The 26338-nt window shown below is 41.8% G+C and overlaps 1 protein-coding gene across 1 annotated transcript in view; it reads left to right on the plus strand.

The window, feature by feature from the left end:
- Positions 1-26338, plus strand: part of pard3ba (par-3 family cell polarity regulator beta a) — a 198092-nt gene that overhangs the window by 163700 nt on the left and 8054 nt on the right. Inside the window, 1 exon segment of the mRNA XM_042513093.1 lies at positions 14729-14805. Within this exon segment, the coding sequence (XP_042369027.1) occupies positions 14729-14805 (77 nt within the window).

Here is a 26338-nt window from a genome sequence, read left to right on the forward strand (position 1 = left end):
CACTTTTTTTTCAAGCTATATTTTGATACTGTTTTATGCACTCTGGCACCTTATGTATGCTAAAGGTACAAAATCAATTCCCATTGTTAATCACTTTATTTTTAATGTGAGTTAGAAAATGGTTAGGGCGCCACACAGCACCCTATCAGGGGCCAGATTTGGCCCGCTGGCTGTGAGTTGAGTATCACTTTTGTAATGGATGTGCTGGCAGACTTGCCCTGCTGCATGCCTACTGTTGGGGAAGCTGCCACAAAAAATGCTGTAGCCCAGCAGAAAGGTGCTTATAAAGACAAGAGGTGGCACCCAAGGGAGAGGAGTGGGAGAGAGAGAATACGAGGGGAATGGGGAGCAGGGAAGGGGAGTGGCAGCTAGGCAACTAGAGAAAAGTGAGAGGGAAAGGAGGGGAGAACATGACAAAGCAGAGTCGAATAAGTCTGAAAGAGGCGCCTTAGGGGGAAGATGGTTGGTTGGATGAGAAATGTCACATCTAGCAGGGGAAGCTGGATTGGCACGATAAGGAGACAGATGGGACAGAGGAACTGACAGACACATGGAGGCACTGACAGAGACGTCTGAAGGAATGTAGCGGGGGAAGAAGAGGAAGACGTGGTGGTTTCAGGTGGTAGAAAGGTTGCCGTCCTTGAACATTATATTAAGGCTACATGCAGATTCTATTCAGTGTAAAACTATTGACTGGCGTTCACACTACTCTGGTGTTTTGGAAGGCCTGAAAACGGAGACTTTTGAAAAAGGTGCTTACACAATTTTAGTTTTAAAGCTGAGGGGTTGCATTTTAGGACCGTTTTAGACCTGAAAGTGTTGTATACATTTGATACAGTTGGTTTTGGTTTCAAATTGCAATTATGTGAGCACACTGACACACAAACGTACATCCTGTTGTCATCACCTGTGTAAACTACTCTCCTGTCCTTTCATAGCCCGTCTGGACAGGAAACTGCCATTGTTGTTTTTTTTCTTTTAAATATGTGTGTGTCCATTTGTATCATTTTTTTGTCCTCTCTCTAAATTTCATTTTTTTTCCTTAGCAGCAGTTTGTGACCTGCAGGGTGGATAACTGATCTGTTGATCTGTTCTGAGCTGATCAGATCAGGTTGATGGATGAGAGGAGTAGTTGCTGCAAGTGAATGCAAACTTTTAGACACCCCTAAAGTTAAGTTTCACACTTCGTGCCTGACATTCTGCTTTTCTGTGGCAGACTTGTAGTGCCACTTCCGTGTCTGTATTTTGGCTATACTCACGTTCTTGTACGTAACAGTTCTACCCTTCATCGGTCCAACCGAAGAAATCTCTGGTCAACTTTTCATCATCTCCTTAGTATTTTCTGTAGCTAAAAAAAACAATGTCAGATTAGACAATGTGTTTGCCGTTTAGTGTACATCAGTACGTGCATGCCTCGTGTACGGGATTAGTCGTGTGATTTGCGGTTTTGGGTGTGTTAATATGGAAAGAGATCATTTCTGAGTATGAGGTGTGTATGAAGATGATATTGCTTTAGTGTGGATGTGGCTAAAATCTCTACCTAAGGGTGCAAAAGAGGAATTTTCCTTTTGAGAGTTGCAAGTTTAACTGAAATGCTGTAACATACATATTAATTTAGTAAATACACGTTCTGTGCTCCTTAAAGGAATCTCTCTTTTTTTTCCATCTCCTGTTCCCCCCTCTCTTTCCCTCCACTCTGTGCTTTCCAATTAATTAAAAACTTTTCCAAATAAACAGTTAAAAATGTTGATTTATAAAAGAAGATGAATTGGAGAAAGCGAGCGTGGGAGGGCCGAGATGCCTTGTGTGTGCATATGGAAGAAAGTGAGGGAGAGAGCAGCTGGTCCGGGGGTGTTTCTCTGAAGGAGGCTGCACTAATGTTAGCCTAATGTTAGTGTTAATCAGGTTAGCATATGCCCCGTGTGTGGATGTGTGTGTGTCGATTTGAGGATTTACTGATGCATCTGCCATATTTTAATGAGAGAGGAGAGAGGGATGACTGGCTGAAACACACCATCACGCAACCTTTATCTCTTTCTGTCTGTCCCACTTGCTCACTCACACACACACACACACACACACACAGGTGCACATGCATACACAGCACATATAAACAGGGTTCCCACCATCATGCAAAATATGGAAAAGTAATAGAATTTCCAAATCACATTTACTAGGCCTGGAAAAGTCATTGAAGTATTAAAAATCACTGAAAGTTTTGGAAAAATCATGGAAATGTGCTGTGTGCACTAAATTTAATGAAATTAATGCAACATAACTGTGAATTTATTTCCTGTAGCTGACGACATAACATAGCTTTGATATGTGTCGACACATGACCGTTGTTTTGTTTTTGTTTTTATTTTCTTCATCAAGAACGTTTCTTAATTTTCTACCTGAGTTCCATCTCTGCCTTAATGTCTGCCCACGAAGCATGTCAAATCATTTTTTAAGCACATGAAATAAATAAGAAGAAAACATGCCTTCCAAACCTGCAGGGGCATGTTTTTATTTATTTTTATTTTTTTTGGCCATTGTTATGGACTTAAAAAGGTGATTTTAACAGAAAGTGTAAAACACACCGGTGATTTAAAAAAAAAATAATAACATTATTTATTTATTTATTATTATTTATTAGGCAATTTCTACAGTAAACTTAACAAAATTTGGGTGATTTGGGTTGAGTTTCTTTTTAAAAAAAAGTGCAATTTTGGTAATTTGCTTAATTTGGCATTTTCTATAGAAAACTAAAAAAAAAAGTTTTATCTTTATTTGATTTTATTTTTTAAAGAAAGACATTTTTTAAAGAAAATTTTAAGAAAAATGGGAGGCATTTTTTTTCTTTCAATTTTGCCAAACTTATACTGCTTAAATAGTAAATGTACAGATTATTTTTCAATGTTCATATTTCTATCAGTCCTTGAGCAAATCATTGGGGATACTAAAATTATGTTTAAATCTTATATGTTTGAAAAGCGGTGGGTAAGTGGGGCAAGAGAAAAAATATTTTGGGCCCTTGAAAAGTCATGGAAAAGTTTTTAAAAACCTGTCAACAAAAATGTGTGGGAACCCTTTATAAATGAGCACAACCACAAATTGCCACACACAAGTATGAACGCCCCCTCACACATTTTATAACAGACTTTTAAGAGGTAACATACCACAAACACATAAAAACACACAATCCACAATCAGCCATGAAAAGGAAACACACACACATGCACACACGGGCGCACACACACACACACACACACACACACACACACACACACACACACACACACACACACACACACTCACAAAGTCACCATCAAAGAGCTGCAAACCTCAGCTTTGGCCAAACTCACTCTGTTCTCAGAGTTCAGTTCTCTGTAGGAGACTCCAGCCAAATCCACGCTGGCAGCACACACACACACAAACTTTTTGAAGAAAATCTCGTAATTCGGTAATTACAAGAAATGCCGTCTCCTGATCTCAGTTTCCTCATGATCCTCTCGCCCAGTGCAGCAGTTGAAGCTCGTGCTGATCAAAGGCTGCCCATCGGTCCCGACTCTCTGGTCTGGGCTCGGTGCTATTCTGGCCCGTGTAATTACACGGGCCCCACCACAAGTTAGTGTTTGGATCATACACCCCAGAATAACTCTGAGCAAGCTACTGTGAGCGGCTACTGGAAAACAGGCTGGACAGGAGGAAAATGATAGAGAAGAAATAAAGCAGGAGGTAAAGCTTCCAGGAGACTGTTCTCTGGTAATGTCGGGGTTGAGGTGATAATTATAAAATGAAAGTAGAGAGCAAAGATAGTTCCTCTTTACAAGCCATTTAGTCCAATATTCAGTCTTGCAAGATAATTTTAGGTTAAGTATTTTCCAGCAGGATGAGAATAATCCGTGTTTTGCAAAGCAGATGGAATTGTTTCTTTTAAACTTTCTTACTTTTAAACGTTCTAGAATAAGGCACATTATCTTGAAGTGAGGCTGTATGAATATTCTGAAAACAAATCACCTTTGAGGCAAGTCAACTTGCCTGACACCGTGTGTATTGAGATAACGGAGTAGAGACAGATGGGCAAAGACAAATGATATATGTATAAAATAATGGAATTAGTCGCTGTGATGTCACCCATTGGCATGGGTGGATTATGACACAAAGGGGCCCTGGGCACAGATATGCAAAGGGCCCCACTAACTCTCCTACACAGGAGCAAGACACTTAGACTTTGTGGTTGTCTTGTGTCTCTTTGAGGTAGTCTTGTGGGGGATGTTTTGGCCTTTTGTGTCTCTTTATATTTCATTTTAGGCCTCATTGAGGTAAGTTGTGTCTTTTTGTGGTTCATTTGTTTCTTTGTGTTTGTTTTGACTTTGGCATTTCGGCAGTCACCTCCTGGGTTTTTGGAGCCAGATTTGGGACGAGAAGGTGGAGACAGCCATAACGCTAGCTGCTGGCTTGTTTAGCATTGTGCATTTACAGCTATGATAAACTGTGATAAAGTTAATGCGGATTTTCCACAACAAAAAATGATTTTAAAAGTATTCAAAGAAAATGTACAGAAAAACTGACTCCCTCGAGGGTCTTTTAGTTTATCAAAACACTACGGTAAACTTATGCCTTCTGAATATGAGGTCATACCATGGTTACGTTACCTGACCGGTGTCAATGGACCGCATCTAACTGTCACAACACGCCCTTTACTATGGATGAGATTAAGCCTTAACATTTAAACGTCTGAATTAATCCATACCGTTTTTATGAATGTTAATACTAGCTATAGAGACCAAAACCATTTTTCTTCCAGGCTGTGGACATGTTTATTTCTGCTGTAAAATTTGGCTTTTTAACATGTGGGTTTATGGAATTAACTTGCTCTTGGAGCCAGCCTCAGGTGGACATTAGAGGAACTGCAGTTTTTTGGCATTTTAGCATCGGCATCATTTTTCAGCCACTTGGTTCATGCGTTTCCATGATCCCTCCATAATTTCATACTTTCTGACCACCTTTGTTGTTTTACATCATCTGCTCTTTGCCGCAGGCCATCACCTCCATCGTTTGATTGACACACAGGAGCACTTCCTCATTCACTCTCTCAAACACACAAAAAAGCCGGAGACCCAGGCACAAGCTGAACTCTTGCTCTCACTCGTGGGAGACAAAGACAAGAGTGAACACCTCATTCCGGCATTATGTTTCTACCCACTGCTATCAAGAGTTTTCACACACACGTTTTGCACCTTTCTCCCTCTTTTCTTTGCAAAGTCACAATGAGAGATTCCGTCCACGGACTCCTCCTCTCTGTCCTTGTCTCTCCAGCTCATCCCCGAGGCCCAACACACCTCTCTCCTCTTTCTTTTGTTTTAAGTCACTTCATTCCAATGCTGCACAGCAACTGCGTGAGGATTTTTTTTTCCCTACCTCCTCTCCCTCCTCCCCATCTGGGCAGACAAAGGCCTACAGGGACTTATTTGGTGTCTGTCTTTATCCCCACAGCTTGTCTCTGGCCTACGGGCAAACTGCAGAGTGTGATCTGTCTGCAAGTTGATAGAAATCTCCCATTCTGCTCCTCACTTGCACTGTTCTCACTTCAAAGCTTGTCACCAGTCTGTGTTTGAGTTAAAGAAAGGGAGGTTCAGTGGGGTCGAGTGTGTGTGTCTGTGTCTGTGCGTGTGTGTGTGTGTGTGTGTGTCTTTGCTCAGGTCACACTCTAACATCTTACCCAAAGAAGTAAAGAAATGAATTCATGTTCTCAATTGTTTTACTCAGCTTAATATACATAGGGCGTTTTGTTTTAACATTGTCAAATTTTAATCAGTTTTACCGCACATCATCCTATTCTTGATACAAGAATCCTGTGAAAATTTCCTTCCATTTTTTACACGTTAAAACACTGATTTCACTTTTAAAAGTAAAATCATATATGGAACACATGTAGTAGTGTCCATGAAGTTTTGAACTTGGAGACCCCCCCCCCCACACTGATTTCACTTTTAAAAGTAAAATCATATATGGAACACGTGTAGTAGTGTCCATGAAGTTTTGAACTTGGAGACCCCCCCCCCCCCCCCCCCCCCCCACATATAATATGAACATGATTTATAAATCACAATGATACCAATAATAATAGACAAAAACTATAAAAACAGAAATTACTGTTGGATTTTCAGCGGCCCTGGAAACACATCATTTGGGATGCTGAAATAATGTTTGAATAGAGTTTGAGTCTTACATTTTTGAAAAATGCTAGAGTAATGGGGCAAAAAAAAAAAAAAACATACAACATTATTTGGGGTCCTTGAAAAGTCATGGAAAATTTTTAAAATTTTGTCCATGACAGTGTGTGGGAACCCTGATTTTTGGGTTGAACATACCCTGTCACTCTGGAGGGTCTGCAGTTTGGCAAGAGTTGCATCAAAGTATCTGAAGGTCAGACGCATGAACCGCACGACATTTGCAGCAGGCCATTGGAGGGCGTGAGGAGCTGAAATCACTCATCAAAGCCTCGCTGGTGGAGGTGGTGTTGACCCCCACATCCACAAATCTGTGACTGTAAGGAGGGGACAAAGATAGACTGAATCACCTGCATCACGAAATGCAGACACATGACTCGACAGAACCAGAGGGGCGGCTGCTGGAAGACGAGTTTTGCAGCTTGTGCGTGTGTGCATCAGGGCTGTTGTAAAAAAAATAAAAAATAAACCAAACAAACTTACTCACACACCCTATGACATATATTTCGGGCTGTCATAACCCAGAGAGGGAAGCACACACACATACAGGTACACACACACACATGCACACACTCTCGGAGGGGTATTTGGATGTTATTTCAGTGAGCAGTGGGGAAGCAAACAAACCCGCAGAGGGGGGAGAGGAACGGGGACACGGCTCCAGTAAATAAACAACACCCCATGGCCACTGCCACGGCCGCACACACACCGACACACACATGGAACAGGTTTAAGATGCGTGTTGATTGCAGCTTCATGTGGCAGCAAAACACACACACGTAGGTTTTGGATATTTAAAAAGTCCCTGATTTGGTTTGATAGTTTAACCCTTTGAAACCTAAAGCAGCATCACTTTTCTTGTGCTGCTTTCTTCTCGTAAGTATTTAAATCTTTGAACTCTTTACTCTTACTCATTTTAGTTTTTTTTCTATTTTGTTGCTCATTGCCTTCTTCACATGTTTTCCAAAGAAATCCAGCCAATGTTCTTTAAATTTCAAAGAGTTAAATAACATGAAACCTAATATTCTGTTTACAGTCACAATAACCCAATAAGCCCACTCCATGTTTAGTCATCCTGAAGAATGATATAAATCGTCCAGTTACAAAATGTTTCTCACTAATAGCCACTTAAACAAATCAAATACTCTCTTGGGTTGCAAAACATTTTTTTCTTCTCCATGTCTGTTTGTCCACTCGGAGCCAGTGACATCTTTACATGTCCGGGAGAGTGTAAAACAGTGTTTTGAATGTGCACTGATGCATGCAGACCATTTATTGAGAGTTCATGCAAACAGTTTGAAAGGTTAAACCAGAGCAAATTTATTTGGACAGATAAAGCAGTCTGTGTGGAGCCGTAACAAATGATGGAAGTAAGCAAGAGCGTACAATTTATCTAATGCAGCTAATGAGCTAAACAGTCTTTTCCCACTACCTGTTACATCCTCACATGAGAAGATTAAACCACAAACACACACACATGCAGTCAAAGTCTGAAGCCAACTGTATGTAAATGTAAAAAGCCATTCTGAGGTCAAGAGTTGAGGCCTAAACAAACACTAACAATGCAGACAATTACCAGCAGATTGGCCTATTACCAAAATAGACTGCATTCCAGTCTGAGTGTGTGTAACCTTTGGTCCCCCGTGTGTGCGCGTGTGTGTGTGTGTGTACCATCTGCTGCTAACGAGCTCCGAGTGAGCAGGGTCCAGGTGTGGGAGTGTTTAGTGTACACCGGGGGGCAAGTGAGCCTCCTGTTTGAGATACACACGAACACACACACACACACACACACACACACACACACACACACAGAGGCTCCTAATACAGCATAATCTCTGTGCCAACGGCTTAGCGTCAAAGAGGTGCTCTGACCTTTTTGAGATTTAGTTGGTTATTAGTTGGTAACTATGCCAACAAGCCATTTCACAAGAACAGTGCAAATGGAATGTTTTGTAAAGAAACTTTCTACAAGAGAGAAACACTCACACACGCTAATGGCTACCTCAGGGTTTGGGCCAGTGTTTTGAAAGCCAGGCGGCCCACCAGGCCAAACATTAGACCGTTAAGCTGCGCTTCCACCAAGCAATGTGGTTTAGCTCAGTACGCAGTTTTTGAATTTCCACTGTGAAAAGTTGTGGATGATACCTTCAGTGCCCTTGGAACTGCTCCTGTTTTTGGTCACCCCTCTGCTTGGGGTGCATGGCATGTATTTGTAAACTATAACCATAGAATGAAAGGATGTTTGCAGCCTCTAGCAGACAGAAAAAAAGTTATTAAATTCACTGGTTGGTCCTGAACAGTGGGTGAAGTTTCGCTCCCTCTGTGTGTGCTGGAATCTGAGCTTCTCTGTTGTTTGTTGTGGTAAGTCAGTCCGGCTGTGCATGCATGTTGTTGCATGCATGTATCCCACTGGCTAGCTCATCACCTCTGCTTTGCACTGCGCTCATGTGGCCGTTACTGCTGATATTAGGACACTGTTGTTGCAAAACGTAGTTAGCCGCATTAGCTGTTATCTGGCGGTTCTAGCACATTTGGGAACATCAAGATTCACCTTAGTCCTCTATTAATTTTTATTAAATAGAGCTTGAGACTTCGTGAGTTTAACGTTATGGCCACCAGCTGCTTAGAGCTAACATTAACAAGCTCTAGTCCTGACGATTTCAACACGGATTTGTTGTTTTTTCATTGTATTTCTCTCCACATACACTCCTCTCAGTGGTATAGTTGGAGTTAATGAGGTGGGTGACAGAGGAGGAAGTATGTAGGCTATACTCTTATATGTATTGCAATGGCTTTGTGGCTGATAGCTGGGTAACATTACACTGTTCATGGCCAGAAGAAAGTCCTCTGATCTGGTCCACTTGACCAGCGCATCACACATTGTTTGAATTGTGATGACTCACTTTAACTTTTTTCCCCCCTCTAAATAGCGTCCTAATGTTAATGTGTTCTGGTTTTCGCATCGAACCCCAGCGTGTTCTATTAGGTAAACATGCAGACTTATATTTGAGTAGGAATTGGCACACAAATCAGTGTGTTTTCTCTGTGTTATGGCATTGCAAGTTCATACGCTGTCAACAAGTGGCAAGTTACACTTCTGTGTGCTCTGTTTTGTGTCAACCTACTCACACACCTTTCCAGTCTTTAACTTCAGTTTTCCATTTTTTGCCAGCTCCTATCTTTCCCTCTCTCTTATCTCTCCCCTCTCATCTCATGGGGGAGTCAGCAGAATCTCATCACAGTGATTTTTAGTGAATGGTTGCTTCCAAATCATCATCCTAGTCCTAGATGCAGGGCGTGGGGGCGAGGTTGCCAGGTTGCCAACAGGAGGTGGGCATGGGGCACCGAGCAGAGGCTCCACACTGAGACACATGCCTAATTAGCATCCACATTGGATGGAGGGAGGAAGAAAAGGATGGATGGGAGAGGAAAAGATGGCAGTACAGGAGGCTAATTATGCCGTTCTGAAAAGAGACGGCGCAGGAAAGCGGTTTGGAAAAGGCAAATCTGAGCATCTCAGTCACAGGATGAAAGCCGTGCGCAGGCATTGTGTCAAAGCACTTGGACTCTCATTTGAGGTTTATTGTATATACGAGCATCACAAATTTACAGCCGAGCCAAAAGTGCTCCAAGAAATTCATTTCCTGAGCTCCGGCAATACTTTGTGATGAATGCGACAGCTGTGCTGCTAGAGTTGATTGGTGCGTGTGTGTGTGTATGTGTGTTGCAGTGTGTATCATCTGGCACTGTCAAGGCACGGCTTTCTAATTTGGAAAAATGGAAAAGTGACTTTCTGCTCATTCACACTCACACACGCGCCAAGCATTCTGCCAGAGCGCTTGTCAGCTGGTGAATTGCAGCAATGACTCAACACAATGATGCACTTTATAAGAAAGATTGTTCCTGATAAGCTCATTTGCTTCCCCTAATGACAAAGTATTAAAAGGCAGTTTGAAGATGTGCTGATAGCAAGGTGTAGATATTACACATGCAAACAACCACAGTGAAGTCCAAGATTAACAAACTCTTTCAGCTTTGCAGTTTTCCCAAATGAGAAATAGGAAATTCCTGATCGTGTGTGCGTGTTGCGGTCTGGCATGGAGTCCAAAGAGAATCTGGCTTTCTGTCAGCTACTGTCTGCCCAAGACATTAACTTTTCCACTGATAACCACTTAAACATGCCACGTCCATATACTGCGGATACGCAGCAGCACTGTATGATGTCATCAGGTTCGGGGTAAGGACTTGAACCTGTGTGAGAGCAACACTAAAGTGCTTGTCATCGCTCTCCACCTCCAGAGCTGTGAAGACGAGGCTTTTTGCTCGCTGGCCGCCTCCTCAAAAGTCCGACTGCTGCATTTTCACTCAAACCTGGATGACTTTCATATTGCTGTTTTACCAGTTGCCATGGTGAGATTGAGACTTGTTTTGTGTGTTTGTGTTTGTGTGTGTGTGTGTGTGTGTGTGTGTGTGTGTGTGTGTGTGTGTGTGTGTGTGTGTGGGGGAAATGGGCTTTGTCATGAAGAGCATCCATAAGACATGTGTAGTATGCGTGTTTGTGTTTTAGTTAAAGGGATAGTTTGTATTTTTTGAAGTGGGGTTGTGTGGGGCACTTATCCATAGCCGGTGTAATACATACAGTAGATGTCAGTTGGCACGCCCCCTTTTTGGAGAAGCAGACTGGAGACACAGTAGCTTAACAGTGTACTGCTATAGATGGGGTCCAACAACAAATTGTATTTTTCGCTATAGTGAGAGTATTTGCAATGCTTTACCTTTCCGTCCAACAGTCCATTTTAACGGCGAAGCCACTAATGGTTTCAGTTCCCATCTGTGCTCTCATCAAAGCCACCAGACTCCATCAACAAAATCAGTAATTTTGCCTCACTGATCACAGGAGCTGCTGGTTACTGCTGCTTTGATTAGTTAGTGTTATTTTGTGACTTGGTGAAACCAAAATAACCCTTTCAAACACCAAAGTCACACAAAATCATGAACAAAATAACTGTTTGAGCCAGCAGCAGACTAGCAGCTCCTATGTTCAGCTATGTTAAATCACTGTATTTTTCAATGGAGTCTGGCTGTTAAGACAGCAATATATCGTTTCATTTTTCAGTTGGAAGTCACTGTCTGACCTTAAGGTAAAGCAGTTAAAATATTCTAAATAAATCAAACACTTAAACTGTTATTGATTCAACTTCCACATTGACTTCTCCAGCCTACCTCTCCAAACTGGGGACATGCTGACTGACACATAATGTTTGTAATATATTGTCTATGGATAAGTTCCCCATGCAACCCCACTTAAAAAAATCCAAACTATCCCTTTGATAAAGGGATAATCAAGATATGGCTGCAGGCTGTTATGTTAATCATTTGATGAAGATTTTAACTCATTTTATCTAAACACACATTTCCTCCCCTCATCATCATCATCCATCCTTCTCCCCTGCTTCATACCCAGAAGATGTATTACGCCTTGTTCACACCACATACACACGCACACACACACACGCACGCACGCACGCACACACACACACACACACACACACACACACACACACACACACAGAGAAGGTCTTCCACCTGAGTCCCAGCTTCTTGCTGAGACGAACGCAGCCTTTACCTCACATTATGCATCTCTTTGCATAATGTTCCCTTCCTTACACACATGCACTGCCATCCAAAGATGGAGCACTCACTCCCCGATATCATATTTAACCTGCGCACACACCTTCCCCAACAATAGTAACATACACACACACACACACACACACACACACACACACACACACACACACACACACACACACACAAACACACACACACACACAAGCACAAAGCCACTTTAGTGAATAGAGGAGCAGCCTTTGCCCCAGCCTTGCCTCTGATGTGCTTTCACTTCCTGGCTCCCATACAGGGACATTAGAGCTGCCTGCATTACCAATACATGCTAATGATATCTGGTAATGTGAGGCTGCTGCATTGACATGCAGAATGAGTTTGAACTCCTACGTACATGCAAAACACAGTGATCGAGTGCTCCTGCATGGAGTCATTTATAGTCTTTATAGTGTGTGTGTTTGGGATATTAAATTCAGCGTACGTGTGTTGATAGTCTGAATCAAACGTATCTCTGTTTACCTCCTCAGATTTCCATGCGTGTGTCTGTCAAACCTGTGATTGCTTGTTTATGTACACATGTGCACATGTCAGTTATTGTATGTATGGCTGCTTTGGTGTGTTTGACCAGTGTGCTGGTGTGTACATGTTACGCTACAGTCGTGTGTGGTGTGTTTAACAGATGAAATGTCCGCTGAGTAAACAGCCCGTGTTTGGATGTGGAAACTCAGAGCCCTGGACCTAGATTACACATAATTGAAACTGTATGCTCACTCCTCTCTGTCTGCCCCTTGTTTAAAGCCCTTTGTGTTGTTGTAACCTCAAACTGTGTCTACACTTGCGCAACTAACTTTGACACCACATCTTTTTCTCTTCAAGTGAGCATTCAGTCCAGACTGAGTCAGTACGTTTCACACCAGAAAACGGATGAAAGCATTTCAACAGTCGAAACGGTTTTTCTCTGGAACAGCACTCCTCCAAAAAGATACTTGTTGTTCTCGTGATGGTGGTTAACAGGAGTAAGATGTCCCTACAAAATCAAACTGCTCAATTAGCTATCATGCCCTGAACTCCTCATGTTCCCCAATTATTTATCTAAATTTTTATGCCTCTGCTACAGATAACTGTAGCTGGAGACATTATGTTTTCCATCTCACAAACAGCTCGAGGGAATCCCTTTAAAATTTGACACAAACATCCCTGTGGACTCAACAATGAACTGTTTAGATTTTGGTGGTCAAAGATCAAGTTCAGTTTGACCTCAAAAAACATGTTTTTGGCCATAACTCAAGACTTCTTAAACTTATTATGACACAATTTAACACAAACCTGGAATAGGATATAATGATGAAGTAATGAGTCCACCTTGAAACTGTGCTGATTGTAAAGATCTTCTGTGCTGCCTGGGGAAGGTTTGTGTGAAGCATCCATGTTTTCACAGACATGGATGTAAACTGTAAGAGTAATTTTACTGTTACACAGAGGCATACAACCTCAGGGCAGTAATTCAAGTACCTTTAATTTCTCACTCATCTGTAAGTAATCATATAGAGCAGGAGGTCTGAGATCAAGCTGAGTAAACTGGCTGTGACTCCCCCACCACATGATGCCTTTAATCCACAGTTGTTTGCCAACAGACAGAGTGAAGGAGAAGAGATTTAGCTCCACTACCTTCCAGTGTGGACGTAAAATGACCTGAAACTGTGTACCAAAGTTGTTTCCAGATTAATTTCTCCGCCTGAGTGTGGACGTGGCTTTAATCAGTTACTCTCTGGTGTGCGTGGATGAAAGCTTGAACAACCCTCTGCCTAAATGTGATTTTTTTTTTTCATATGACTGGCAGGTTTGCATGAAGCCTACACACATATGTTCATCAGAGGGGCACGCTGCTTACATGTGGGTACATGTGTTTGTGTTACCACATGTGGGGCATTCATTGAGCTCTTTCTCTCTTGTCTGAAACCACAAGGCTGCCCACGAACACATACATGTTGCAAATACTTGATGTATGTCCACTGAGTTGAGGTAGAAATATTACTGAGGTTAAGCATATAGCCTGCAGATAGAGTTTGTGTTCTGCTTTTACAGGCTTTGAATCCACAAACTGCTCAAAGAGTAACTTTGACATTTTCCAACCTAGACCCTATGTTTTTGCTTCTATGTGGTTCAATGGTACAACAGTTTTTGAAATCAGGTGAGAATTGAACAAGACTGCAGCCAGCCAGCAATAGTGAAACTGACTGCAGTGTAATCCGTAGGGGCAAATGAGCATCTTCAGTTTTCGTGCACAAAAAGTGTTTGCTTTTGCCACTGACAGATTCAGATTCAAGTGTCTGATAACATTTTGGATAGACTCCCTACAGTGGTCGAAGTCTTTTTGAAAGCGTAAAATCCTTTTTGTTTAACCAGAAGCAACACCGAAATCGCTATTGTTTGATCGACCAAACTTCATTTAAATAAACAGTTACTCTTTCACAATAAAATACCCTTTATTCAAATTGACAGAAACAAATAAAACTCACAAAAGCAATCTTGGTTTTTCTTTCCACTGTTCCAACAACCAACAACTCTGATTTGGTTAAAATAAATCCTTACATTCACCTAGTTTTTTTGGCTTAAGTATTCTATCTTAAAACTGGACCAAATTAAAAAAAAATGTTGTTCCCATTAGTCACTCGGACACATAAACACGGGAAAATAGGGTCCAGAGTGAAAGATACACAAGTTACCTTTAACACATTGTTTTCATCAGATCTGTACCTGACTGACTTTAAATGAGGGAGGTATGAGTTTAATCCCTCACTCGAGGGTATTTTGACTGATGTTTGCCTAAACTTTGGACCTTTTTAGTCTGCATACTTACATTCTTGTCCTTTGTCTCCTCACAGTTGGCACCCAGAGGTGCAGAATCTCGACCCATTCCTCGCTACGAAGATGTGGACCGACAGTACCCCACACACCCCAGGTAAGACCACTGTGTGAGTGTGTGTGTGTGTTTTATTCCTCAATGCAGGAAATTAGGGGATAACTTCTTGCCACTCCCTCCCTTTGTGTCTCCATCACTCACACGAACGCACACACGCACACACACACGCACACACGCACACACACACACACACACACACACACACACACACACACACACACACACACACACACAACACAGACTAATCCTCTTTGGAGCTTATAATTAAATCTGGAGTGTTTGCCTTGGGAGTGTCTACTCATCCCAGGAATAGGAGTCTTCAGCTCTCCAGAGAGCAGGGCACAGGCAGGAGGATCACGCGCACACACACACACACACACACACACACACACACACACACACACACGTACAGAGGATGGTTTGCTCTTATGAAGAATGAATAACCTCTAGTGTGGGTTTAATGGAACTGCACGTGTTCCTTTACATTTGTTTAAACGTTTTCATGTCAAACGGGGCACATGTGTATGCGCATACCTGCCCATATTTGCCAGCAGAGCTTCAGCACGCACAGATCAGTCCAACCAAGCCATACCTGACTCGTGCATGCGACTGTAAGAGGTGCACACGCTGAGCAAACGCCATCTTTGTGATGATCGCAGGCCCCGGCAGCTAAGTGGAGCGTGGAGTGGCGTGGTGCGAGGAAAGTGAGAGGAGGAGAATGAGGAAAAGAAGGAGACACCGGGATGGATAGGAGGAGAGTGAGAAAAAGAGAACAGTCATTTCACGGGTTATTGCCCCTCCTGATATGACAGGCACCAGGGAGCGCAGACATCAGCGCCGGCTCAGGGGGGACGAGACACACCGAGAGTCTGGGAGAGAGGAGGAGGGACATAAGATAGCATGAGGGACAGAGAGATTAGCCAACTGTAACTGTGGAGACAATCACAAATGGAGACAGACGCACCAGGGGGGGACTCGTGTGACCTTTGACAGCTCAAACTAGGTACAGTAACACAGAAAAGGGAAGAAGAGTTTATGCCACTACTTATCCAAACTTTCTTTGCAATAATACTGAAGCAAGTGCGGAAAATTGAAAACCTTCCCAGCCATTCAGAGTGGCCGGAATGAAAACTTTTTTTTATTGCTGAAATGTTTAATTGACAAAAAATTTGAAAGTCCAGTAACTGTTTGAATAATTTTTAAGCAAAAAGGTGAAACTCTCTGTTTTAGCTTGTCATATAATATGCTTCTTAATATGAATGCAATATTACACTCAAGGCTGTACTGAATATTAGGACAGTAGTGATTCAGTCCTAGGCATTAGGCCACAAGAAATGTTATAGCACTCATGGCGAGGGCTGTCCCCTGAAAGTCGGAGATTCAAATCATTATTCAGAGATGCCTCGGCTGACTGAGATTCTCTCAAATCCAGTAGTTATAGGGACTTATTGTCATTTGGTGTGTAGTGTACTTTTGGGAACATTTTGGTCCCCAGATTTAACTGCAGAGTGGGTGCTCCTCGCTTTCGCGCTACTCTTTAGTTCAGGAAGCTGCAGACGCAGAGTCAGCTGCCTGGAGGAAGAGAGGCTTTGCCTGGTCAGGCTCTGAGATAACGTTTTCTTCTGCCTTCTGCTTAGAGGTGGTGAATTTCCATCTCACAGCAACTTAATTCGGTACAGTCTCTGGCTTTTGTGCAATATCTAGTGTTGGAAAATGTTGTTGCACATTTCTTATCCGTCATTGGTGTAGTTAAAGCTTGTTTGCGATATTATGTGAATGTAACTGTCACACTGAACGTCACACTGAACTCTGTTTTCATATTTTTTACCTGGAGAACTAGGTTTTATTACTCTAGCATACCGGGGTTGGAAGAGTGCTAAGTCATTTCTGGGTTTTTCGACTTATTCCTGCACCACTCTGAATCTCTCGTATGCTAGTCCTGTAGTGTTATCACAATATATTCATCTTAGTGCGGCAAAGTTTGTTAGGATTACCATTAATGTAGGCTAATTAATGTTTAAAGTACTTCACGGTTTAAAATACCTGTAAAACAGAGTGATACAAGCATAAAGTCCCAGTGATGTTGCTCTCTGTATCAGCTCTCACTTTAATGCCTCTTGTCAAATCAAATTACGCGGTTGGATCTGACTGTTACATAACATAAACTTGGAAAAATAATCTGCAGATCAATAGATAATGAAAAAAATCATTAGTTTTAGCCCTGCTGCATTTCCAGTCTGGTTCTACCGCTTGAACTGTGTCTTAAACTTTAAGTAACACTAGCACCTTTCCAGCTCTGCCAGAGGAGAGATTTAAACAATGGTTTCAATTAAGATAATTAATCTGCAAACTTCATTATATAACTGTCATTGTATATATATATATATATATATATATATATATATATATATATATATATATAATGACAGTGAAGATGTTTGCTATTTAAGTAATGAACTTGTGGCAGCCATCATATTCTCTGGCTCATCTGATTAGACATGAATATCAGAAGTCAGGTTCAAATAATGTTCGTTACCTCAAGAAATGTTCTCATTGTTATTTAACTGTTGTTCATCTCGTCTTTGAAGTATTTTTAGACCCAGGACCCATAGGATAGCATCCGTTTGAAATGCATATGGTACAGTTAACATGCTTCTGGGGACATTTGCCTCAGCAGAAGAGCAAAAAGCAAGAGTAATAAAAGGCAGAGGAGAAAAGTGCCAGATAGAGTTTGAACACGATTCAAACTCACGTTTGTGTTCTTGTTTCTGATGTTCCTGCACAGATAAATCACGACTCCTCAGCCCCCAAAAACTCCTCCGACTTCCTCTATCATAAATACAGAGGCAAGAGGAGGAGGGGACGCAAATATATTCCGGGATTTTTTTTTTTTTTTTTTTCATCGAGGGGGGAAAAAACAGGAGGCAAAGAGAGAGCAGACACAGCAGTGAATTGAATGCATTTTTCAAAGTGGAGCTGAACTTTGTGCAAAATCCCCCCGGGGGCCGCCATTATTGAAAGCCATTTCCTCTCAAAATGAGTGCGGCTCCACCATTGGCCTGGCTCTCATTAGCATACATTTGGCCTGCCTTTGTGTGGAGCCGGCTGGGGCTGCAGCTGGAGGGGTGGGAGTGAAGGAGGTGAGTGTGTGTTTGTGTGTGTGTGCATGGATAGTACAGGAGATGTAGCAAAGCACCTCACAGATGGGAGCATATGGAGAGAGAGTCGAGCTAAGAATCAGAAGGACGGGGAGGAAAAATCGAGGCAAAAATAAAGGTGTTGAGGCAGACATTTAAATATTTCACTTTGAGTTTTGTGTTGCTAAGCATTCATTTGTCCACACACCTTATAGCTCTCCTAATGAAAGCACAACAGTATGGTCTATTAAATTTGTGGTTTTCAAAATCTATGAAAGTGCTATAAGAATTCCACCTTCTTTTTATCTAATGGATTCAAGTTATTTTGACTTTTTGTAGCTTTAAACCTTTGAAATTGGCTTTGTTTCTTTCAAAAACATGGAAGAAGGCAATGAGCAACGAAAGATAAAAATGCCAAAAAATAGCGAGAAATACAAGAAAATTACCTGAAAAATAGTTTTAAAAAGTAAAATAATGCAAAAAAAAACCCCACAACAGAAGGATCTGGGGAAAGTGCTTTAAAAATTCTAATAATACTGTAAATAATTTGAATTATGTATTTATGGTCATTATCAGAGTAGTTTTTTCGCTAGCTTTAATCTTTTTTCCCCCTAGACAATTTTTCCCAAGCTTTTTAAAAATAATTTTCTAAATCTACTAATTTGTTGGAATTTATGGAACATTTCTTATCAAGTTGCTCATTGACTTTTTCTCATGTTTTTGGAAGTAATCACACCAGTTTGCTGAGGTTTTAAATATCTAAATATTTGTGATAGGTGCCTGAAAGCAGTACAATAGAAGTGATGTCACCTCAGGTTGTAGAGGGTTAAAAATGCAGTATATTCCACCGTTCTTACAGTCTGAGTTTGCCACTTTCCCTTTTTACTTTCTTGATTGTATCGGAAAACACTCCTCATCACAACCCTGCAGCCCAATTTTTATTATTCTTAGACCCGTCTGGCTATTCCCGCCTCTCAAATCAAGACTTTCTGTGGACCTGAAGGAGTGGATGCCAAAGTAGCAGGGAAAGAAAGTGGACCCCAGTCTGGGAGTTAGTGCCGAGAGCGACTGCACAGCAGCCAACAGGAGAAGCTGAAGTCTGGGAAAGAGGATTTGGAAAGAGGGGTGGAAGTGGCAGCGTCGAGAGGTTTGCCCCAGGGAGGGTGATAGTGCTACTTTGGCTCGTACCTCCCTCTCCGTTTGGCCATTAACGCTGGGGTGCAGCTCAAGCCTGCGGATAGGCTCTGTGCTTGGGGGACTCACACAAATGCATGCACACTTACACACGGCCATATGGAGAATATTAACATCATTACCAATTCAAAGCAGCAGGTCACGGGCGCAACGACCCAGCCCCGGGTTATCCAATCAGAGCACCCCCTGACCCACTCCCCCAAGGTGATTGGATTAGGGGGCCGGGTTGGCGCGGCAACATTGCTGGCCGAGGCTGATAATTGGCTGATTAATGTGCAGCCGATGGCCAGTGAGTCAGAGAGCACGGGGCTCGAACCAGAGGACCAGACTGGCCTCATGATGATCCTGTCACATCTGGACAGTTGAGATGAAACACTGAAAAGGACACAAACTGCGAGTCATAAATGTCTTCAAATGTCCATTTGATTCCTATTAACTAAAACCCAACACAGGATACAAGTCGGGTTAGTCTAGTTTATACGGTGTGCTCTAACAAACTCAGTCGGCTTTCACTACATTTCATTTCTAGATAAATGTGGATTTTTTTTAACATTTTGATTTTTGGTCATTTGGGGGTTTGTTTGATTTTAAATAAAGTTTCGGCTTTCAGAATATGAAAATGGTATTGCCAAATGTAGACGACAGATATAATTTTTAAGCTTGTAAGGAACAATGGCCGCACTCTGGTCTTACTCACTCTCCCTCTCTTTCTCTATGTCTCCTGGAAATTATCGATGAAATAGTCATCATGACAAAACCCACCCGCTCACCACTAGCGACCCTCTTGTGCTAGTTCTAATTGGCTCAGCATTGCGGATCAAAAATATATTGTTCATGTTTCAAATTTTGTCAATATGGACACAATACACAGTATTGTTAGCTTGCAATGCAATTCAATCATATGATTCGTTTTGCTGAAACTCTGAGCACCAAAGGATAATTTATTCAGATTTACTGTGGCATGGTGAAGAAGAAAAATTAGATAGAAGTGGTGACTCCCTGCCCTAAGAGTATTGATAAAGTCCAAATGTACATTCCTTAATTATTTAAATTACTATTGTGAGAATCCAGTGATTAATCAAGGTCTTGAATATTGTTTTAAAGTACACTGGAACAGACTAAAGTTCTTTCGTCATCAACAATATTTTCTTGTCTTCTTGCACCATGCAGATAGGTATGCAAATTTGTGAATGCTAGGACAGTGAAGGAATGCCCCGCCTTACTCTGCATCACACTGCCTTACTCAGCCTCCGATTGGCTTACCCAGACATTCGTTCCCTAACCAATGCCACTCCTTTTCCTAAACCAAACAAATCCAACCAGTGAAGACAACTGATACGAACCAGTCAGAAGGAGAGTAAGGCGAGGCATTCCTTCGCTGTCCTAGGATTCACAAATTTGCATTGGGTATGCTTGTTTTCGTTAGCTTGCTAAAAGTGTACCTGAGCTTTTCTGTATATTATTTTTAACTCTAGGACAGCTCACAGGGTACAGCATGTGCTCCAAGTTTGGAAGGTCTATGTCACATATCTTTGCGACAAATGTACTGCAAACGTTGACAGCCTTTTTCTCCTAAGCATGACGTGGTTATGTAATGTGATGTATTTTGATAAATATTTGGAGTAAAAAATTAATAGTGATCTCATTAGAAAGCTAAGAATCCCCTCCTTAATATGTGTTTTAGGTTCAATGTGAGTGAAAATGATTGAGCATGTGTCTCATATTCAAGTGGAAGTGTGGAAGCACAGAAAAATGTCGCTGCTTTTTAATTAATTGCTGCTGCTGCCGCTTGTGTTGGCACCCTTCTCTGTTTGGTCCGTCTGGGTCTGACTGTCTGGTGGTCCCTTTTGGATCTGGTGTCTTTTGGATAACAGTGTCTGTCAGTCCACTAATTTTGGACTCTTGCGGAGCGCGTACATCTCTCGTCATTCTAAAAAGACTGAAAGCTCGGCCCTCATATCAAGTGTTCTCTGCCCCTCCTTAAAAAAACAGAAGGCACCGTCTTGATTGTCCTCAGCATGTTGAGTATCCTCCGGTATGTGGGGAAAGTGTCCCTTAAGGACCCTCATCTGACCTTCCTGAAAAGTGCACACACTTCCACACACATCCCAGACTTACAGCCACTTGGTTTTCTGCACCATGTCTCAGCACGGGAACCTCTTCACCCCCAGGCTGTGTCTGTCCTAATGAGCCATGTCCACACTGGACACACCTAGCAACACAGAATAGAAAAGAATAAATGACTCAGCCCCCCTCTGAGTGAAAGCAATCTGTTGATTAGAATAAGATGAATAAATAAGAAAGGTGAGAGGAATATTAAAACTGAAAAAAAACTTCGAAAATGCTCATATTTACTCTCTTTTTTGTGGTCTGATTTTGTCAAGTGGAAATAAGCTCCCAACATTTCACTTTTACCTCACACGGTTGGATGGCTGTATTTATTGCAAAGGTCTGTTATTATTTTAGCACAGTAATATTGTTAGGGCCTGCAGTTCGGAGCTCTCGAAGTATCAGCTTTTTCAAGGTCAGGGGAGAAATCATATTTTCGCCGCACTCGTCCAACCTTTATTAAAACACAATCCTGCTTCTCACAGTTTCATAAGTGATCAAGTGTTTCCCCACCCGCTGCCGTCCAGCTGTTGAATGACTCACTTTAAGCTCACCCAACTTGGTTAGAGTTATTGTCTCCGTAGCTCATTTGATTTCTCGGGTGCTGGAGAGTCTTCACAACAGTTTTTCTACATTTGGGCCACGACAGCTGCTGATTGGTTTAAAAGGTGACATGACCCTGTCTTTTATTGTTAAATCACAGCATCTGAAGCAATGTGTGGATTATTTTATTTGATTTCCCGAGAGGTGTCCTGACCCTTTTCTTATATGCGGGCCCTTTATGAAGGAACGGGCGCCTGCCGGTGTGCAGAGGCAGCAGTGTTTGTCCAGCTAACGGTGTTTGTGCTCAGACACAAGAAAATGTAATGGAATCAGCAGTAGGAAATGAAAGGCTTTAGCTGGCTCTGCCACATGCACAGCTGAGGCACCAGTGGCTCTACCTGTTTACAATAACTTCTCTTTTTCTGTTCTCTGCTTCCTCCCTCTGATTCCATCAATCCTTTTCGTCTGCATTCTTCTGTCGCTTCTGTTTATATCTCTCTTTGTATCTCCATCTTCCCTCCATCCCTCTCTCCCACAGTCTCTCAGGTCTGTGTATGGAGAAAACGAAATCACCGCTTTATAAATAAAACAAAAGATATACACTTTGAGGCGTCTGCGCTCTCCATGAGCTCAGTGAGAAATACAAAGACTGTCATGTACAAGTCTGCATGACATTCAGTCCGCAAATACAGATGGACGTGCGGCTCTGTGGAGGAGACGTAGGAGTCAGCATGAATTCAAATGTTCTCTTCTGTTCTCAGAGTAGAATAGAATTGGCATACAGTGAACTTAGTTTGAACTACCAAGAATATATGAAAATGAAAATGAGTTGTGGTGAGCCTGAAACTTTCTGCATCTCCCATCTGTTTCTGTCATTAACAGTTACTGCTTTTCCCCCGGCACGGATCTGTTACATGATTACTCTCCTTATCTGAGTACTGTCCAAGAAGTAAAACAGACCTTTCACCTCCTTAGTAATGGCCACATGTACTGTTCGAGGCCCAGGAGTGTGCATTTATTTCTACTCTGGGGGTCACTTTAATTTACTCTGGAGAGGACGTTCAGTTTAATGCCTGAAGCCTTTGAAACCTGAGCAAATTGGTTTGATTTCTTCCAAAAACAGGAGGAGAAGGCAATGAGCAATTTAACAACAGATGGCCCAAAAATAGCAAGTAGTAAAAAGTTACAGGAAAATTACCTGAAGTGAAAAACAAAAACAAACAAGAAAATTACCACCAACAAGTTTTAACCATGTGATTAAAACTGGTTAAAAAACACCAAATTAAGTAGTTTCATATGACAGATCACTGTTTCTCTTTCACTGTTTGGCACGGGCAGCTCCCAAGGCAGCTGCTAATGTGTACTCACCTTTTTTTCTCTGATGACTAAAGATCCAGACCTTCAGGAAGTTTTTACTGGGAGACACATTATCTGCAGAGATTTCCCCCCTCTCTAATACAAATCGACCAGCTGCTGTGGTGAGTGAGTGGTTAAAACACTCACTCACTAAAGCAGTTTCACCTTAAAGTTTTTTCGTTTTTTCTGATGCTGCTTGTCGCAGAGAGTCTTCTAACCACGGTGGCTGTCATGTAAACATGAATGGACCTATCTGAAGCCAGCATTTGATTTGTCTGTTATGGGCTACTGTAGAAACATAGCTACGCTTTCGGATGACTTACTTTTATTTATCTTCCATTATGTTATATATTTTATTTCTGCCAGTACATCCCCCTAAATCCCACACATTGGACCCTTAAATTACAATCAGATGAAATAGAGTATTGTAGAGTAAATGGTTATTGATAGTCTGCTGAAGTATGACATCACTCGCATCATGAGCGAGTTGTTAAATGTTCCTGTGAGCTTCATGAGAAAGCGCCTATTCTTAGTTTACATACAGACTGTTTGCACTGGTGCCTCCCATCTCTCCTCACCTTTTCATTATGAACCCCAAACTCAAAAGTCTGCAGCCAGAGCGACCGCTACCTGCCACTGCTGCATTACACAATCCTTGTCATTGCTCAGTATATAGTAGCTGAGAGTGTAAACACGGGCCCATTTAGATGAGGCACGTGCATCTAGGTGAGAGCCAATTTCCACCGCTGTTGTTGACATAGCCCGGTTTGATTAGAAGAGCTGCCTCGGCGGCCAGAGCCAGAGCGGCTAATGGTTTCCTCTGTTGCAGAGCCAGCCGGGCCTGCTCTGTGTCTGTAGCACTCAGCTAGCACAGTGCCATTAACACAAGTGTGTGTATGTGTGTGTGGACAAGGATGAATTTAGAGAATCTGGAGAATGCATCATACACTAATGAATATGTCAACTTGCTAAACATACTATATTACATCTTTTAAATAAACAAATTTTACATTAATTGATGACTTGTTTTGGCTCTGGCTGCAACTCATCATCTAGAGACCACAGACAGTGCTTTCACCACACTGAATAAATGAAGGCATTTCCAGCCACTTTTTCCACGGGTACCTCTACAAATTATGACACATTAAACATTTTACCCGGTAAAGTGTGTGTGGACATGCATATGAATGTTGTGTGTGTGTGTGTGTGTGTGTGTGTGTGTGTGTGTGTGTGTGTGTGTGTGTGGGAGTGGGAGTGTTTGGCAGCGAGGTGCAGCAGCTGTTTTTCTGCAGAGCAATTAATGCATTTTGCATGCAGCGCGTGCCTGCTTCTCGTCAGTTGACTAACAGGTGAGCACATAACGGGCAGATGTGCTTACATATGCATCTGCATTGCATCTGTATGATCTTGCATTAATGAAATAAATGTGTAAATGTAATTGAGGTGAGTGCAGTTAAATGCTGAGGCATTTGCACTTATTTCTTATGCATGTGTGTGTGTGTGTGTGTGTGTGTGTGTGTGTGTGTGAACAAATGACGAGAAACATGCATACGTAAATCCTCAAACTTTGAACAGAAGGCAGAGCTGGTTAGTATTAGTATGTAAAGTATAATATATACAGCTGAATGCTAATGTTTTGATCCAAAGCTCATTATTTATTTACAAAAAAATATAGAAGAGTAACATGGACAGAGTTGGTCTGCCAACATAATGTTTTATGTTGTTTTTGTTGTTCATTTACTAGTACATTTGAGGTTAACTTCATCCATCTGTAGCTTGACTTTAAAACACTGGGTTTTCTTAATCCTCCCTATTTATAACTCTTCTTACTTGTTTATGTAATGCAGCATACCTCCTTACAGTAACTAAAATATAATAATCCAGTGCTGTATTATCAAACATATAGACCCTTTTACAGTCATCATCAGATATATGCCCGTGCATGGATGCAACGAATGAGTGAACACAACGCAGCTAACACAACACAGTTCAACAAACACAATGCAATGAATGCAACATACACAATGCAACAGACGATCAGGCAAGTCAGCAAGCTTTTAACATTAAAATAAAACTGTTACCAGCATCAAAATTTCTGGTCGTTATATAATCGGTTGTCAGAAGCAACATTATGACTCAGGTTTTGTGGAAATTTTACAAAATCTAGACCGTTTCAAGGCAACCGTATATCGATTTAACGCGACTCAATCGAATGCATTGTGATTGCTCGTAGCCGCCGCAGCAGCTGAAAGCACAAAAAAAATGTAGTTTTCCCGTTAAGCCTTTAATTTTTACTTAAATCAATGTTAGATACATACACATTCATAGATCTTTTTTTTTTTGTTATGTACGCCAACCATTTGCATTTCGAGCAACTAAAAGTCACCAATTAACATGGTCACTCTTAACTGAAATACCAGCAACGTCTTTGGCTGCAAACTATGTGATGACTAACACTTGCATGATGCCGCCATTGTCTGGTTCTGTGTGAAAATGCAAAGGCGGCATAAAGAAGGGACTTGGTAGTGGCTCTATAGTGTCATCTCTATGTAAAAAGGAATATTGTGATCTTGGGTCTCTGGCTATGAAAGTTTTCTGATTTTAAGACACAACTCTAAGCATCTGGTGACTTTGATGTTGCCAAGTTCTCGCTGGTGTTCATGCTCATGCATGTGCGTATATATCTGGTCACTGAATACTGGGCCACTTGTTTATGTTTTCTACACACTCACCAATAGCACACACATCTGATAGTTGCTCATCATATGGCAAAGTTGGTTTACTTTGGTAGCATTTGCGATCTGCATTGGCATTAAAGCTATTACTCTCTGCCACACCTATGTTGCCATACTACGTGCACACCCATGTGCACGTCTTCGTTGTACAAACTCAAAGCTCAAAATTGCAAAACTTTTGGACACTTTTGTCTTAATATAAATTAAGTAGAGCTTTCCTGCTACATGAGGTGTAGCGTTCTGTATTTCTAATGAGAATATTGATAAATTCCAGCAACAAAAATGTATTGACCCTTATAACTAAGCATACTTTAAAGATCTGAACATAAAATGTGTGAATACACAGGGGGATTGGTGTGTGTGTTTGTGTTCAAGTCTGACAGAGACACATGGTTGTTTTCCAGCTGTTTAGGGCCGGGGGTATTTGGGGGACCAGGATGCGGCGCGGTAGTTGTTGTGGCGGGGGTGGGGGGTGGGGGGGGGTGGGGGGGTGGGGGG

This window comes from Plectropomus leopardus, chromosome 24 (assembly GCF_008729295.1).
Source record: "Plectropomus leopardus isolate mb chromosome 24, YSFRI_Pleo_2.0, whole genome shotgun sequence".
Taxonomy (NCBI): Eukaryota; Metazoa; Chordata; class Actinopteri; order Perciformes; family Serranidae; genus Plectropomus; species Plectropomus leopardus.